Source organism: Microtus ochrogaster, linkage group LG4, assembly GCF_000317375.1.
Source record: "Microtus ochrogaster isolate Prairie Vole_2 linkage group LG4, MicOch1.0, whole genome shotgun sequence".
Lineage (NCBI taxonomy): Eukaryota > Metazoa > Chordata > Mammalia > Rodentia > Cricetidae > Microtus > Microtus ochrogaster.
The window spans coordinates 1,183,813-1,199,377 of NC_022030.1; the positions used below are offsets into that span (position 1 = coordinate 1,183,813).

General features: G+C 41.0%; 1 protein-coding gene across 1 annotated transcript in view; it reads left to right on the forward strand.

The window, feature by feature from the left end:
• Positions 1-15,565, forward strand: part of L3mbtl3 (L3MBTL3, histone methyl-lysine binding protein) — a 112,665-nt gene that overhangs the window by 71,625 nt on the left and 25,475 nt on the right. Inside the window, exons 17-18 of the mRNA XM_013351442.2 lie at positions 6,748-6,862; positions 8,302-8,404. Of these exons, the coding sequence (XP_013206896.1) occupies positions 6,748-6,862; positions 8,302-8,404 (218 nt within the window). The remainder of the gene's footprint in view (positions 1-6,747; positions 6,863-8,301; positions 8,405-15,565) is intronic.

The window sequence follows — 15,565 nt, forward strand, 5'->3', positions numbered from 1 at the left end:
AGAGATCCGCCTGCCTCTGCCTCCCGAGTGCTGGGATTAAGTATCTACTGTTTAAACCTTGAGCATCTCTAGTGGTGAGGAGGTTGTTCCTGCTGGGTGTTGTTGAAGGCAAAGACCAGAATGCATGTCCGTTCTCATCTTCTCCTTTGGGGACAGGACATGAAGTAATGTCACATCTGTCTACCTCAGCTATCAGTGACAGTTTTCCAGTTTTTAGAATATTTTCTATGCACTGTTTTTCTTGGTTCAGCTTTCATTGCTGTTATTTTTGAGACAGGGCGTCACTATGTAGCCCTGGCTTTCCTGGAACTCACTATGTAGACCATCCTGGCCCTGCCTTCTGCGTGCTGAGATTAAAGGCGTGTGCCAGCCACTACACCAGCTTCTCAGTTCAATTTTAAGTTGCTTTACTTTTTTCTGTTAATGGATCTTGTGACTTAGATCTTGCTGTGTTTTGTTTTGTTTTTTCTCCTTCCCGTGTTGTTATTGTGAGTATACTAGCGTTGTTTGTTTCTAAGTCAAGTCTTTTTAAATTACTTTTTTTTTTGGCTTTCCTGTAGTCAATGATCTTTTTGTAGCTTGCTCTTTAACCATTTCTAGCTTCTTACTAGATGTTTTTCAGATGCTACAGTAGTTTGATGTCTTGAATCAGAGGTGCAAGTGTGCTTTTCAGCAGCTGATGTCTCTCTCTTTCCTTTGAACTGTTTTTCCCACAACTCTTCAGCCACCTGCTACAACAGAGTGGGTACTCTCAGCGGGGCGCACAGCCCGCATCCTGAGATTCCTTTTCACTGACGCACTAGACTGTATTTCATTTTCCTGAAAATTACAAAGTATAATGAAATGCCTTGTTTTGCTAGGTGTACTTTTGTCCTGCTGAAAACATGTCTTTTTGTGTTTTCCTAAGAAAGGGTATTAGAGAAACATCTCTTTGCTCCTTGTATTTGAGAAAATGTCCATCTGCTGGCTTTGTGTTTGATTGTTAGTGCCGCTAGGTGAGATGTTCTAGGGAGGGAGCTTTGACCCTCAGTGTTTCACTGTTCGCTGCATCTCATTCCTGGAGCTTTTGGATACCAAGGCCACTCTGATTGAGTCTCTTTGGGCCATGGGCTTATTTCTACAGCACGTGGGGATAGCTAGCTGTCTCCAGTGGTCTCCAACCCTGTGAGGGCATCTTTCTGTTTGTCAAACTGGGTCCCCAAGCCTTTATTTTTGCTTTGATGGAGTCCTTGTCTCTGTTCTCCTTCTGGAAGTTGGTACCCTGATACTGGCTGTCAGGTTGACGCTCTTGTTTTCGTATGTGTTGCTGATGTTTCAAAATTGTTTGCTTAGAAATGCCTTCATCTCTTTCAAACTTTGTTATTAAAATTTTAATTACAATTGTGATTTTTTTTGTGCTTTTCTAGATTTTTTTTAAAAAATGGTATTTAGTTCCTGCCTTGTCTAAAAACCATCTTTTTATTTTCTGAGGCCATGTCCTTCTGTCTGAGGACACTGCTGATAGTTTTTCTTCTCTTCCTTGATTACTCTCTGAAATTCTTCTTAAATATTATGTTTCTTTCTTTCTTTATTGTGTATATATGTGCCTATGTGTGTTTGTGTGTGTGTCTGTCTGTATGCTTTTGACGGCCAGAATAGGGCAGCAGGCCCATAGAACTGGAGTTGGGTGATTTTGAGCCAGCGAGCAACAGACTATCTTAACCCTTGAACCATTGTTCCAGATCCCCCTAACCCAAATTTCTTTACTAACTAGCATGGTCTCTGTTTTCATATTGGTTCTCACAGACCAGATAATTCTAAGTGTCTGTTCATATTAAGAGAAAGGTAGCATATATAAGGTATTTTTGTGAATAGGCTTATATCATCTTGTCTATAGGCAATATAAAGTATGCTTGCAACCATATGTAAAATATATACCATAGTTTTACCTATACATACAAGCATACATACTATAATAAAGTATAATTTATGCATTAGATATAGAAAGAATAACAACAGTAATAGGACAATCATAGCAATATACTATAAAATGTATGAAACTGGACTTTCTTTTTATTTCAATATGAATTTTTTCTTTTGGTATTTTATACTGTAGTTGACCTTAGGCAACTGAGAACATAGAGGGCAAAATCTTGCGTAAGGAAGGTGATTTCCGCTCTGTGACTGGTAGGTTTTTACTCTAGTATTGGATACCAGCCTTCCTACCTGGGTAAGCCTCTTTTGTTGGCATCCAGGTTCTTCCTCAGTGGAAGGCGGAACCTAGGAAGTCATATCCTAGAGTTGAAGATTTTTTTCTGTTTCCTGAAGAACCTTTGAAGGGTTCCTGAAAAGAGGCTCACCTGGCACGTGTGTGGGAGGGCCTCCCTGAGTGCTGACCACCTTGGGGAAGAAGAGGGCTTTCTCACCCACTTACAGCTCCCTAGATTCCAGGACAAGTTCATCTTCTGGTCCTGACTCCTCTTTTAGGCTCTGTGTTTCAGTCGCTTGCTCTGATGGGAGGACAAGCACATCCTTCACTTGTTTTTGTTCTTCAAACACGGTTTTAATATCACAGGACAGAAGAGGCAAGCATCTATATCTAACATGTGCTTTCCTGAGTTGCCTTACAGATTCACAAAAGATCTAACCAAATCTACCCTTTAAAAAGTATTGTATTTATAAAACTGTTAACTTTTAATATTGAAGTTATCTGTAACATAGGGGATGTTTTTATAAAGACTCTGAATTATACTTCTAGGTGAAAAGTGTATCTTTTCCCCAAAACTGCCGATTTAGTAGTAAAATTGTTGGTTCTGTATTTTCATCCATTTTCTTTAGAAATTTACTAGCATCTATTTTCTTTAGGGATATAATTTTAAAAATTCAACATTATTATTGATTTGTTTTTAATTTGTTGGCTTAGTTACTTTTTTATTGTTGTGAAGAGAAACCATGACCTGTAGTAATATGAGCGGCGGGGCTGCGTCCCTAGCACCCCGGCTGCCTGCACAGCTAGCTTTACCAGAAGTAATTACATGGACACTGTATTCTTTTAAGCACTGCTTGACCCATTAGCTCTAGCCCTTACTGGCTAATTCTGATATCCCGATCAACCCATCTCTAATAATCTGTGAGCATCGGTCTTACCGGGAACATTCTAGCCTACGTCCATCCTGGGGGAGCTTCATCGTGTGTATCTTCCCAGGAGCGGGGAGCATGGTGTCTCTCTGAGGCGTCTGCTCCCGAGAGGAGAGCTGTGGAGTCTGAGCTCACTTCCTCTTCCTCCCAGCGTTCTGTTCTGTTTACTCCTCCCACCTATCTTCTAACCAATGAGGGCCAAGCAGTTTCTTTTTATTTAACCAATGACCTTCCTCCATCAATGACCAAGGCAACTTATAAAAGAAAACACTTAATTGGGGGCTTGCTTACAGTTTCAGAGAGTTAATCCACAACTACCATAGAGAGGAGCATAGCAGCAGGCATGGTGCTTGAGTAGTAGGGGAGAGAGAGAGCAGAGGGCAGGCTTTTGAAACCTCAGAGCCCATCTCCAGTAACATACCTCTTCAAAGGCCACAGTTCCACCCGCTACAGAGGGACAAAGCATTCAAATACATGAGGCTCCAGGGACCATTTCATTCAATCGCCACATGTATGACCAGGTCTGTAGTGGGACAGCATTATAGACATTCTCATTTCTCTTTTGTTATGTAAATTTTTCATGCTGAATGCTGATCTTGCACCTTATTATTCCTTTTTTGGAATTTATCTTTGACAGTTTCGTTCATGTATATGATTAGTTTTCGTCAGTTTACCCCTTTGGAAGCCTTTATCATCCCACTTCTTCTGAATCCTTTTCACGAGGCCTTCCTTCTATTGTCATGTCTGTTACGGTATGTGACCACCAGGTTTCAGTAGTGTTTCCTGCATGAACATGGGTAGAATGCTAGTTACTTGAACATGGGCAGCCTATCAGTGGCCATGTCACTGATGAGCGCAACACGCCTTCCCCCAGCAACATGTCAGTAGATCTTCAGGGACTGGTAGGCCTCCAGCTTTTCTACTCATTCTACCCCATATTCCTTAATATTCCCTGAGCCTTGGAGAGGGTTCTAGAAATGGCTCATTTGGGTTCCACTTGACCTTCCTTTACTCTTCACATCTTAGCCAGTTACGCATCTCTATATTAACCACTGTCTGTCACAAGGAGAAACTTCTCTGATGACTACTGAGAGCAGCACTAACCTATGGCTATAAAAATGAGTATTTATAAGCAGTTTGGCCATATGTCCATTTAGCAAAATGGTAGTAATGAAGGCCACCCCTGGGGCCACCAGCTCTTAATCACATTTACAGTAGTAGGCGTGAGTTTGCTCCTGTGGACCAGGCCCTGAATCTAAGAAGAAAGTATTGATTACCCCTGTAACGTTCATGCTGCTATTACAACAGAAAGATGAACTCAGATACACATCCCCTTCCTCTTCTTCTCAATGTTTACAACTAATTATGGTGTTCTTCCAGAGAGCCATTTACTTTGTGAGGATGATCTTATAGCATTTGATTGTTTATATGCAGTAGAAGCAGCATGAGCTGTATAAACATGAAGTCTACTGTAAAGGAAAGAGAATTGGGAATAGTACCATCACAAGCATCAAAGCTTCATGTTTGAAGTAAAACAAAAATACCTTACTATGGTTAGTTGAAAAACAGAAGGTTTAAAATGAAATTTAACATAAATTATCGTTGCTCATTCTGTGGTAGCCTTGATGCCATAACTGTCTATTTTCAGAAAGTTATGAATATTATTCTCATTGTTTTGACAATATTTTTGATTAAAGGAAAGGAAACATTCAAAGCTAACAAACCTTAAATGGTGCTTCATAGTTTTTGCATGTGAATAATAAATGACTTTCTTTCTGATTCTTGGCCCGGTTTCTTCTGTCTGTCCGTTTACTAGCTACCAATTTATCTGTGTGAGCTCTGTCCCACTTAGTGTGGTATCCATCCATGACTTCTTCCAGGAGAGGCAGGCAGTCTTTAGGGCCTTGATTCTAGGAAAACTGACTCATAGTCTTGATAAATTACATGATTTCTACCCCACATACATGTGCATTTATTTTTAGCAACCGCATACTACTTTCCCTAAAAATGGTGAGTTACGTTTTAGTATCACTTTTGATAAGTCGAAGACAGTATGTTTCAAATGTTCATTGCCTTTGCCACATAGTGCTGCAGACATTATGTCACTGTGGGTGGTCCTGTGGAGTTCCCTTTATGCTTCTGCCTCCAGCAGTCGGGTTCAACAAGATGTGAACCCTTCTGGGCAGGCGGATAGGGGAATAGTGTCTTGGACTTTTCATTTGTAAGTTTTATGTTGCAAATAGATTGATTGTCTCTTCATATATTTAGCAACAATTTAATTTATGTTGTCGACGATGAGTCATTTGTATCTATTTGCCATCTTTCCGTTGCAGTTTTCATTTTTTCGTATTGATAGATTGGGGCTTAGTAAGGAAGAAAGAGCTTTGTCACTTGTATAGCAAGTGTGTTTGGAGGATTTTCATCTTGCTTACGGTGACATTTACTATCTGAAGCTCTACATTTTTATGATATTAAATCGATCAGTGTTGTTTTTTTTTTTTTATGGGCTTAGTTTGGTCTTTTGCCATGATTATACTGTGTTTACTCATGCATTCTTCCAGAATATTTATTATCTTGTAAAGACTGAAAGATTTATACAGTTCCAAAGAGTCTAGTTGACAAATTTGACCGAAAAGAAAAATATATGAAGCACTTCAATATATCCTTTTATTGTAAAAAGATAATGTATATTATATATACATACTATTTATATTATATATATATATATTACATGTGTGTATGTAATGTATATAAACTTAAAGGTTATGCACTGATAACTAGTGACATTCCCTAAAAGGCCATCACTCTGTACTTTAGAGACCAGTAACAAAGTCACCTGTGATCACTTTGTAATGTATCTTGAGAAATACTATGGTTATTTACAAGAAAGACTGTTTGGGGGCTGGAGAGATGACTCAGCAGTTAAGAACACTAGCTGCTCTTCTGCAGGGCACAGATTTAAGCCCCAACCCTCACATGGAGGCTCACAACTATCTGTAACTACAGTTCTGGGGATTCAGTACCCTCTTCGGGATTCTGTGGGCTTCAGACATGCATGTGCTTACACAGACATCCATGTAGGCAAAACACCCATGCGTATAAAATAAAAATACATAAGTCTTTATAAAAGAGAAAGACTTTTAAAATGGAATGGTTCGGGGATGTTTTATTAATTGGATGTGTTTGTAGCAAGCGATGTACTTTAAAAAAATCTTACTTTATATTTACCTCAAAGGTCTTCCTTTCCGCTCTTCCCCTTTTCCCCTCCAGTTCCCTGATTTTTAAATCACCTCAGCTGTGTTTGTGAGTGTTTTGTTTGCTTGTTTGAAGATGTTATTCATGTTCCTATTCTTCGTTTGCTAACAGCATTTAAGGATATGTATAGTAAACCTGCAGAGCGGCTGCCTCAGGTGCATCTTTGGGAAGACAGTTATTGATGTTTCGATAGGCTACATGTAGTTTCAAGAGCATCTTTTATCTCAGGTTGTGGAGAGAGGTATTTTAAATAATTGAAGTGATTTATTGAGCATTAAGTATACTGGTAATCAGAAGGAAGTATAAAAGGCTCACGCCGTGGGTAGAAGATTTACAGTAGGGATTCTTAATATTCTGTGTTCTCCTGTTATCCAGGTTCATTTTGATGGCTGGAGCAGTTGCTATGACTACTGGATAGATGCAGACTCTCCGGATATTCACCCTGTGGGCTGGTGTTCCAAAACTGGACACCCTCTTCAGGCTCCACTAAGTAAGACACACTCAAATAATCATAACCAATGTTTTCATTTTCTTAAATAATGTGCTTAATTTTTTTGTCTCCTCTTAATCAATTTCTTTCTATTTCTCCATATATTTTTTCTCTTTTGATTGCCAGTAGTGTGTCACGTGAGCACACACATGCACATGAGCACATACACACAAAATTATAAAAGAGAAATCATGTTGCCTAAATAAATAAGGTATGCTGTTTTGAGTTTTGTTTAGAAGTAAACATAACCTTTTACAATTAGTGCTAATTTTAACCTTTTACAATTAGTGCTAATTTTTAGAAGATAATTTGCCAGACTATTAAAGTTTCAGTATCCTAATAGTGACCTGATACTACAACCTTGAAAATGTTATCATTGGCAGATCTAGGAAATGTATAAAAAAGGCCACCTTCTGCTTTGTAGTTTATTCTAAATGCAATTCATAGTTCACTCCGTAAAGATTTAAATTCAGGATGATAAAAAAGCATATACCACACATACACATAGAAAAAGAAAAAGAGCATACACCATATCTGTTTTAAAGAATATATACCTTGTATGAGAAAAATATGAAATACAATATGCTATAATCAGTTTTATAAAAAATAATTGATGTCCTTTCACTGCACTGTATGAGAGATTTATGTGTGCTATACTCTGACCGAGGGTGCATAGCCATATCTGTGTGTATTTCTAATTGAAGAATGCCTAAAGTAACAAAGTTGAAAGCAAGTTTTAGTTAAATAAATTATGGAACGTAGTTTGTATAGATAACATAGCCATAAAGAATATTAATATTGTAAAATGTGAAATTCAACTCCAAAAGTGGAAGAAATTGTTTTAGATACACTTTTGGGTCATACCATTTATGAAGTAGAATGGTCCACTTGATATAGCTGTGAATCCACAGGTTGGAATCATAGCTAGGAGGCGTTCATCCCCAGTGGTGGATGCGAGAGAACAAGCTGCTAATGTTTGTGACTTCCTGTGCAGTCTAGCCCTGGCCACTTAGTTGGCTCGGGTGGGTCCAACATAGTGTTTATATTTCATATTCTCCGATCCAGTGTTTGAAGTTTCCACAATGAATATTCTGATGCAGTTTTTTTTCTATTCAATAGCAGTTCTTTCAAATATCTCTATCAAGTCACATTTAAATATCCCTGTTGTCTGACATCTTAAAATAAGGTTAGATCAAAATTTACCATTTCAGTATAAAGGAACGTAAACTTTGTGACAGAATGAACCATAGAGAATATCATGAAACTAGAGAGAGTAAAACATTTAAATTTTTACAAGAATTACTTGTTTTTCTAAATGGACACATAGAAACAATCGTTCCAGAAATGGAGTACCTTTTCTACGCTCTACTCTTAGCTTTCTGCTCAACTTCTTGTTGTATTTCCTTTTTTACCTTTTCTTTTCATTATTTTTGTTGCAGGCCCTGCAGAATTAATGGAGCCATCAGAAACGGGGGGGTGTCCAACTCTAGGCTGCAGGGGGGTTGGCCACTTTAAAAAATCAAGGTACCTGGGAACTCAGAGGTACGTGTTCACCACTACTTGCATGGGGACTTTTGTGTGTGTTGGGTAGAGGGTGCCTGTTTGCGAATGTAGAAGATAATTTCCTTCCATAAGAAACAGATGTGAGCTTATTTTATATTCAGAGTCATAGGAAATGTGGTTACCATGGAGACTGTAAAACCAAAGGATATATCTAAAGTTAAGTCTTCCCAAGAGAACACTCATTTGCTGTTTAAAATAGATTTACTTTAGTTATTTGGTAGGTTTTTTGTTTGTTTGCTTGATTGATTGGTTGGTTTGTTGGTTGGTTGGTTGGTTGGTTATTGTTGTTTTAGCTCGGCTAGTTTTACAGATCCTTGGCTTATAAAATAGTTTTTTGGGATTTACCATTAATGAGGGGAGGGCAGGTACTGTTCAAATTATTTAGTGGAATTTGATGTGGCTGGGTGACTTTACAGTTTGAAAAACCAGACTTGTAGGTTAGCAGTGAATATCACAAAACAATATGACCAAATATAAGGATTTAATGGTCGGAAAAATGACTTTTCCCCAATGTTTTTTTTTAACTGTAAGTAACTAGAAAAGAAACCAAAAATACAATTAAAGCTTTATGTTCAGGTGATTTGGGATCTTCATAGACATTGAAAAATATTACTGAAATAAATTCCTATGATATAGTGGAACTTCTCAGGGACAAAAGGGCCACCCATATGAATATGTATTAAAATGGTAATAGTTATCAGTTTACATTATGGAAACATGCTAATTGTATTACTCATTGGGAAAATTATTTCTTGTTCATCTGGTTTGAGTCTGGCCCTTTAAAATTTTGAAATTATGGGTCAGTGAGATGGCTCAGTGGGTAAGTACCACCAAGCCTGGAAACCCAAGTTCCATCTGGAATCCATATGGTAAAAGGAAAGAGACAGCTCCCGAAAGTTGTTCCCTAACCTCCACACATGCTATGGCCCCTGTGTGCCCTCTCTGTAACATTAAACACATTCAGAAATGTTGCTACCAATTCCTCTAAGAAAGAGTTAAAAGACTTGCAAAATTGATGTATTGTTTTCACTTGGGTGCAGTGAACTTTCTGTGGCTCTCTGCATCCACGAGTGTCGCTTATCTTCCTTTTTTCCTTCTTGTTTTGACATTCATTGTGTTCCAGAATAAAAAGTGCACAGACAAGACGATGATTCCGTTTGCAGATACCCATTTTTAAACCCTTAGTGCCACTCGTATGGCTGCAAACCACATAGAGCATTAATTTAAACTCCACTGAAGACACTTCAGCTAGAAGTTATTGGCTGTGCCTCACGAAGGCAGCCGGATCCCTTTTCAGCCAATAGGTCAGTCCGAGTGCAAGACACAGCTCACGAGTGTGCAGAACTGCACCCTCAATTGAGACAGTCTTTTGTTCCGTGGTTTCTTTTGAAGAACAGTTCTTTTTTTCAGTCGGAACATGTAACCCTTATCCAGCATTCGCCTACTTGGTGTTAGAGAGTGTTCTGTTGCCTAATGGGAATAACTGGCTTTCAGAGCCACACCGTTAGAGGAACTTCTTTTCCCACGAGTGTGGTGTGCCCAGTGGAGAGCTCCATAGGTGTAATAACTTGTCTTCTCTAGCCACAGGTGAGGGGAGCTGAAAGGTCTGGCCTTGACCTTTGCCGTCTCTCCACCCCCTACAGCCCTGCTCCGTGACTCCCACACTCAGCCTCCCCACTCACACGAAGTCATTTTAGGTAGAAGACAGAAAATCCCAACTAAAATGAGGGTCTTTGACCCATCTACATTACCACTGCACAGTCCCGTGATGTTCATTAGACTAAGGCAATTTCCTCAAATTGAAAGGAACGAGCTAAGAAACGTTTAAATTGGGTAAATTCTGACGTGTTGTTAGGATACAGTTGGCTATTCAAAATCTGACTTTAGCGCCAGAAGGGAACCCACCATACAGCACTGTGCATACTTAATGGCTCTAGAGATGAGAATTCCACACCATGTGCCTAGTCTCACTGGCAGCTCCTTAGGGCCCAGTAGGAAAGTTTGTGACAGCAAAGTGTGTAGTGACAACCTCGCTACAACCCCTAACTGCTTGTCTTGACTGCCTTTACCCTAAGGCTCCTCCAGCCCAGCTGCTCCCCCAGTTTAGTGGTTGCCTTTGGGGAATTTCTTGATGGATTGGCTACGACAGGTGGTGTTGTGCTTGTTACTGGGAGGGGTAAATTATGGGGAGATCCAGAGAGTAACTTATGCAGAAATGCGGGAAGGAAACAGAGTAATTGGAACCATGTTCAAGAACTGCTCGTGTTCTTAAAAAAGTGGCAGAAATATAACTTATGATGGAAAAGACAAGGCTTAGCCAGAAAACTATAGTGATTTTCTTGAGCATGCAGGGCATGGCTATCGGGATCTTTGTCTTGTGCAGGGTTGGTGGGCCGGGTCTCTGGACGGAAGAATAAAACTATGAGAACTAATGGCGTGGTCCGGGTTCTGCTGTCCGCCCTTCCCAGCCTGTGCACACATTTTCTCCACTCCTTGTGTAGTCGGTATAATTTACAGTGCTCCACGCTGTCTTCTTGGCAGGACATTAATCCTTAGCGGGCCCAGCCTGTTTTCCATCTCATCAGTACACTTGTGGATTAACTTGCCGCTTCATCCATATTCTCTGAAAGGTTCATTTCCCTGGCAATTATTTCTGTCCTTGCTGAGAATGCTGTGCTTAGGAAAACATAATGAGAAAATTCTCTTTGGATTAATTTACTGAGAAACTGAATAAATCAAAACATGCATTCTTTACATGGATAACAAAGAAAGTTGCTCTTTCGGTCAGGTTAGTTTTAGGAGCACGTAAGCAAAAGACTGTGCTTGGCTAGCATTTGCTTGTGACTGTCTCTGAAGATTACAAGTTATGTTTGACCTAAGAAATGTTAGGAGCAGAGTATACATTTGCTACACAGGCTGAGGCTGCATCCTTTCTTTACTATGAAATACAATTAGTGAAGAACGTTCTCCTCTCCAGAGATAATTCTATAGGCGGCCTGCTTAATTCTGACTCTCCATTCTTTTGTTATTCGACTCAGAGGTCTGAGAATGGGAAAAACCCACTTGAGGTTAAGAGAGCTGAAGTTACATCAAAGCGGCTAGTCTACATATTTATTGCCTTCAGAAGTACGTCTTTGATATATAAAATTTGATCTTTTAGAAATTAAATAAGAGAATGCTTATTTCCTCCCATCTCTAGAGAATATATTTGAAATTCATGGAGTGCTCTGCAAATTAATAACCACGGGTGCACATCTGAAAACTGGTTTTCCTTCAGCAGCCGTCCATCTAGCCCTCGCACGGCTGAGTGCTTTGGTCAACTAGCCTTGGTGGTTGTGCAGAAGAGGGGCGGGGCCCACGTCTAAGGCGGTAGGAGTGGCAGTGCTCAGTAAAGCACTCGCTGCTATTTCTGAATGGAGTCGCGTCCTCTCAAATAGGCTTCCCATATCACTGTTTCTCTTTGCTGATTTTTCCCCTTACACGATGGAGGCCACGTACCTCATTTGTTAGGTAATTATAATGTGTGGGATGTGTTTGACCTCCTTTCTGATAACCGCTGTTCTAAGGCTATGTGTATGACCACATTTAATCCTCCCAGTGAGTCCGTGGGTCGAGCACCGCTTATAGATGATGAGAAGAAGTTGGAAGAGTTGAGCATTTGCCCTGGATGGGACACGGATAGAAGCAGTGCTCCATCCATCCCAGAATGGCCTTGATGTCTACTCCTCCCATCAGACACCTGATACAGCCTGTCCTGTATGTTTGTCGTACTGTGTGTGAGAGTAATGACGTGCATGCTTAAACATGAATATAACTCAGAGGGGTTTTAGTTGACACTGGACAGCAGAGGACAAGGCCTCCCTTTTATTTACTGACAGCCTCCTGAGAAGCTCCCGGAGCAGATATTTGTCAAGTGGTTAGTGTACAAGAATTTGCTAATATTCGTGACATAATAAAGTCATTTTAGGGAAGGATTTGTACTGTTCCTTCCTGAAAGGACTTTATTTGGATGAATAATTGGAGGGGTGAAAGAAGAAAGGAGGGAAATGGGCGGGGGGAGAAAGGAAGAAGGAAAAGGGGGAGAGAGAATGAATGAGCTTGGGAGAAAATGAACATCCCTGATGGAATGCAAACACAGTGTAACGAATCAAACCTTACTAAGATGTAATTGCTAAAAACAGTACATGAAAAGCTAGAAATTTTTAATTGTAAGGTCAATGAGAATCTACTCTTTCCAGAGGAGTTAGTAAACCCTGGTGAGTTTTCAAAGTTCATGTGCAGTTTTAAGTTCCTAAATTGGAATTGCACCCGCATTGGGTGGTTCACAACTGCCTGTGACTTCATCTGCGGGGGAGCACATGACTCTGTAGGCACCTGTACTCTTACGTGCGCACACACAATAAGTCTTTAGAACCTTAGCTTTCCATGAATACAACAGAAGAAACATTGAGCGGAACGCTTGGTGGTTGTGATGGTGAGGCGATTCTTGCATCTCTTTTGTCCCTTCAAACAACAGGCCTAGTAGTGATCTTAAGTTCTTGAAAGCATAGTTAATTATGGGTTTTACTGTAATTCATACCCCAAGGGGTAGATAATGGGAGACAAGATAGGGGAAAATGCCTGTCTGTAGCTTGGCTTGCCTCTTTGAAAGGCAGTTGGCAAGCGCTGGGATCTTGAAACAGTATTGCCCTTTTCTCCACCAATGTCTTCATTTGTAACACGGGTGATGATGGCCTTCCTAGGAGTGGTGTGATGAAAGAATTAATTCATATGAAGGACCTGGAGCCCTGCCTAGCACAGAGAAAGTTGCAACACATAGAACTGTGCACAGCATAAGAGGTGGGCAGACGCAGCTCTTTGGTGAATCTTTCAGATCAATGTCATCGTCTCAGATTAGAAATAAAGAAGTTCTTCCATAATACAGGCTAATAGTTACTCATATCGTGTACCTACTAAACAAGAGCCAGCCAGACTCCACCAAGAACCATGTGACACTCTACAAGTCCCCTTTGAAGCCTCTTTTTTTTTTTTTTTGTTTTTTTGTATCTGTCACATGAGCTCCCTCTTGGAGCTGCTTCCACGGTGGTGAGGATAAATGCCAGGCGAGGAGTTTGTTCGCCTGGGTCAGGCCTGCCCACTTTTGGTGGCATCATCATTTTGAAATGAAAACTCAGCCTCAGGCACTGTGCTGGCTCTTCACCGTGCTCGGATGAGGCCACAGAGCCCTCTGCCAGGCACCCGGGTTCTACCGGAAGCATTTCTCATTCTGCCGTGGCTGTGGCACTTTGCTGTGTCTTGTCACATTCCCTTCAGTCATCTCCAGCTGGCAATCCTTTCCACCCTGTGCAGGTGTAAGAATGGGGGTTCCTCAGGGTTCGAAGGAAGGGAGAGGCTTAGTGTGCATCTGTGGCTGGCCATCTCATGGCTCCCTTGGTAGGGCAATTCTTCAGAAGGCAGACTTGTTTCTCTTTCGATTGAAAGGTTGAAAGAGCTAGGGCAATCTGTTTTCAAAACAAAACAGGCATTTAGGCAGCAAGGCTCCGAAGCAGCATCTTACCTGTCTCTGAACTATCCCCAAGTTTTTCCTTTAGTCAACAACAAAAGCAAAGGGTTGTTTTTATAAGGTTTGAACCCAGTTGTCTACTCTGTAACTGGTGTTTCGCTGGGGACCTAGGCCATCTAAAATTCCTGCATGACTTCCCATTGTTTGAAGCTGGTGGTGTGTGCTCTTCAACCCTGATGCCGTCCAAAGTAAATACTCACACTGTTGTTCACTGCTTGTTGAGCCCGGAGCTTAAGGATGAGTGAGATCTAACTGTACATGTACGCTGCTGCTGGGTTAGCACTATACTGTCTGTCGAAAGAAGACAAAACACCGCGTTTGGATTTTTCTTTTATTGCCTCAGTATTGAAATACATAAATTCAATCGAACATACACTGGAGAGGATGTTCATCCGAGATGACTGAGGCCGGACCCATTTAACTCCTTTGTCAGAGCAGAGACTCAAGCGCTTGGGAGGAGCTGGCTCTATGTAACTTTGGATGGTTTTAAGGAGGTTCATTGAAGATGGTACGTTGTGAGGAAACCCTCAGACATCTGAACCCTGCCCGAGCTGAAGCTCAGCATTAAGTGTTGTGCCTTAAGGGGGCCACATGGCAGCACAGCTGGTTTGTTTTCTTAGGTACAGGGCAGCTGACGACCCAAACATACTGTGCTGTGCTCTGGGCTTTTTCTGTCTTGAGGATCCTCCAGAGCTCAGGCTTGCCGGGCTTTGTGCTTGTAGTCTGCATGAACCTGAGGAATGTGTCGGGACCCCAAGGTAGTAGACAGGCTAAGTGTGGCCTGAGTATGCTTCCCCAGCAACCCCATCCCATGCAGAGATTCTCTAAGGCCATATGTTGTTCTGGGTCCTGCATGCTGCCTACACCTGGTTGTCTGCCTTCCAACTAAGCTACAAGGTCTCTGTTCACGTTAGGCAGAACTAGTTTCGATAATTTGTGCCCGTGAACTCTTGATGAGTTCGGCCATCCCAAACAGGATCCCATGTCTGAAGGGCTGATGCAGTTAGATTTTCCTTGATAGTGTGCCTGTTATTAAATGAGTAGACTCATCTTGCTGAGCTATTCATTGCTGTGTGACCTCCAGCAATCAGCATTTTTATTTAAATGTCTAATAATAAAGTTTCCATAATTATTGGTTTGCTCCACATTTACTTCCCACTAGTCATTCTTATCCCAGAGAGAAATAAAGAAAAACATTGTGTCTCTTTTGCCTCAAGTTCTTCAAAGCACAAACCAGCAATCCATTCTGGATCCCTCCAGATCACAGGCTGCCTCTCAGTCTGCAGGGCATCATGGGATGGCAGGAGAGGTCTACAGTCCTCTAACCGTCCATCCATTTCCATCCCACACACCCAAGGTGATCCCTATCACTTCCTGTGTTTTGAGATTTCCTAGGGCCTTCAATTTTGAACCCAAAATTAAACTTGGAACTGCTTACTATGGTTTAGTGAGACATCCATGATTTTATCACTCCTTGCATCTCCTGACTATGGTCTAGTGAACCATGCCTGACACTACCTGTCCCTGCGTCTCCTGACTATGGTCTAGTGAGCCTCGCCTGACACTACCTCTCCCTG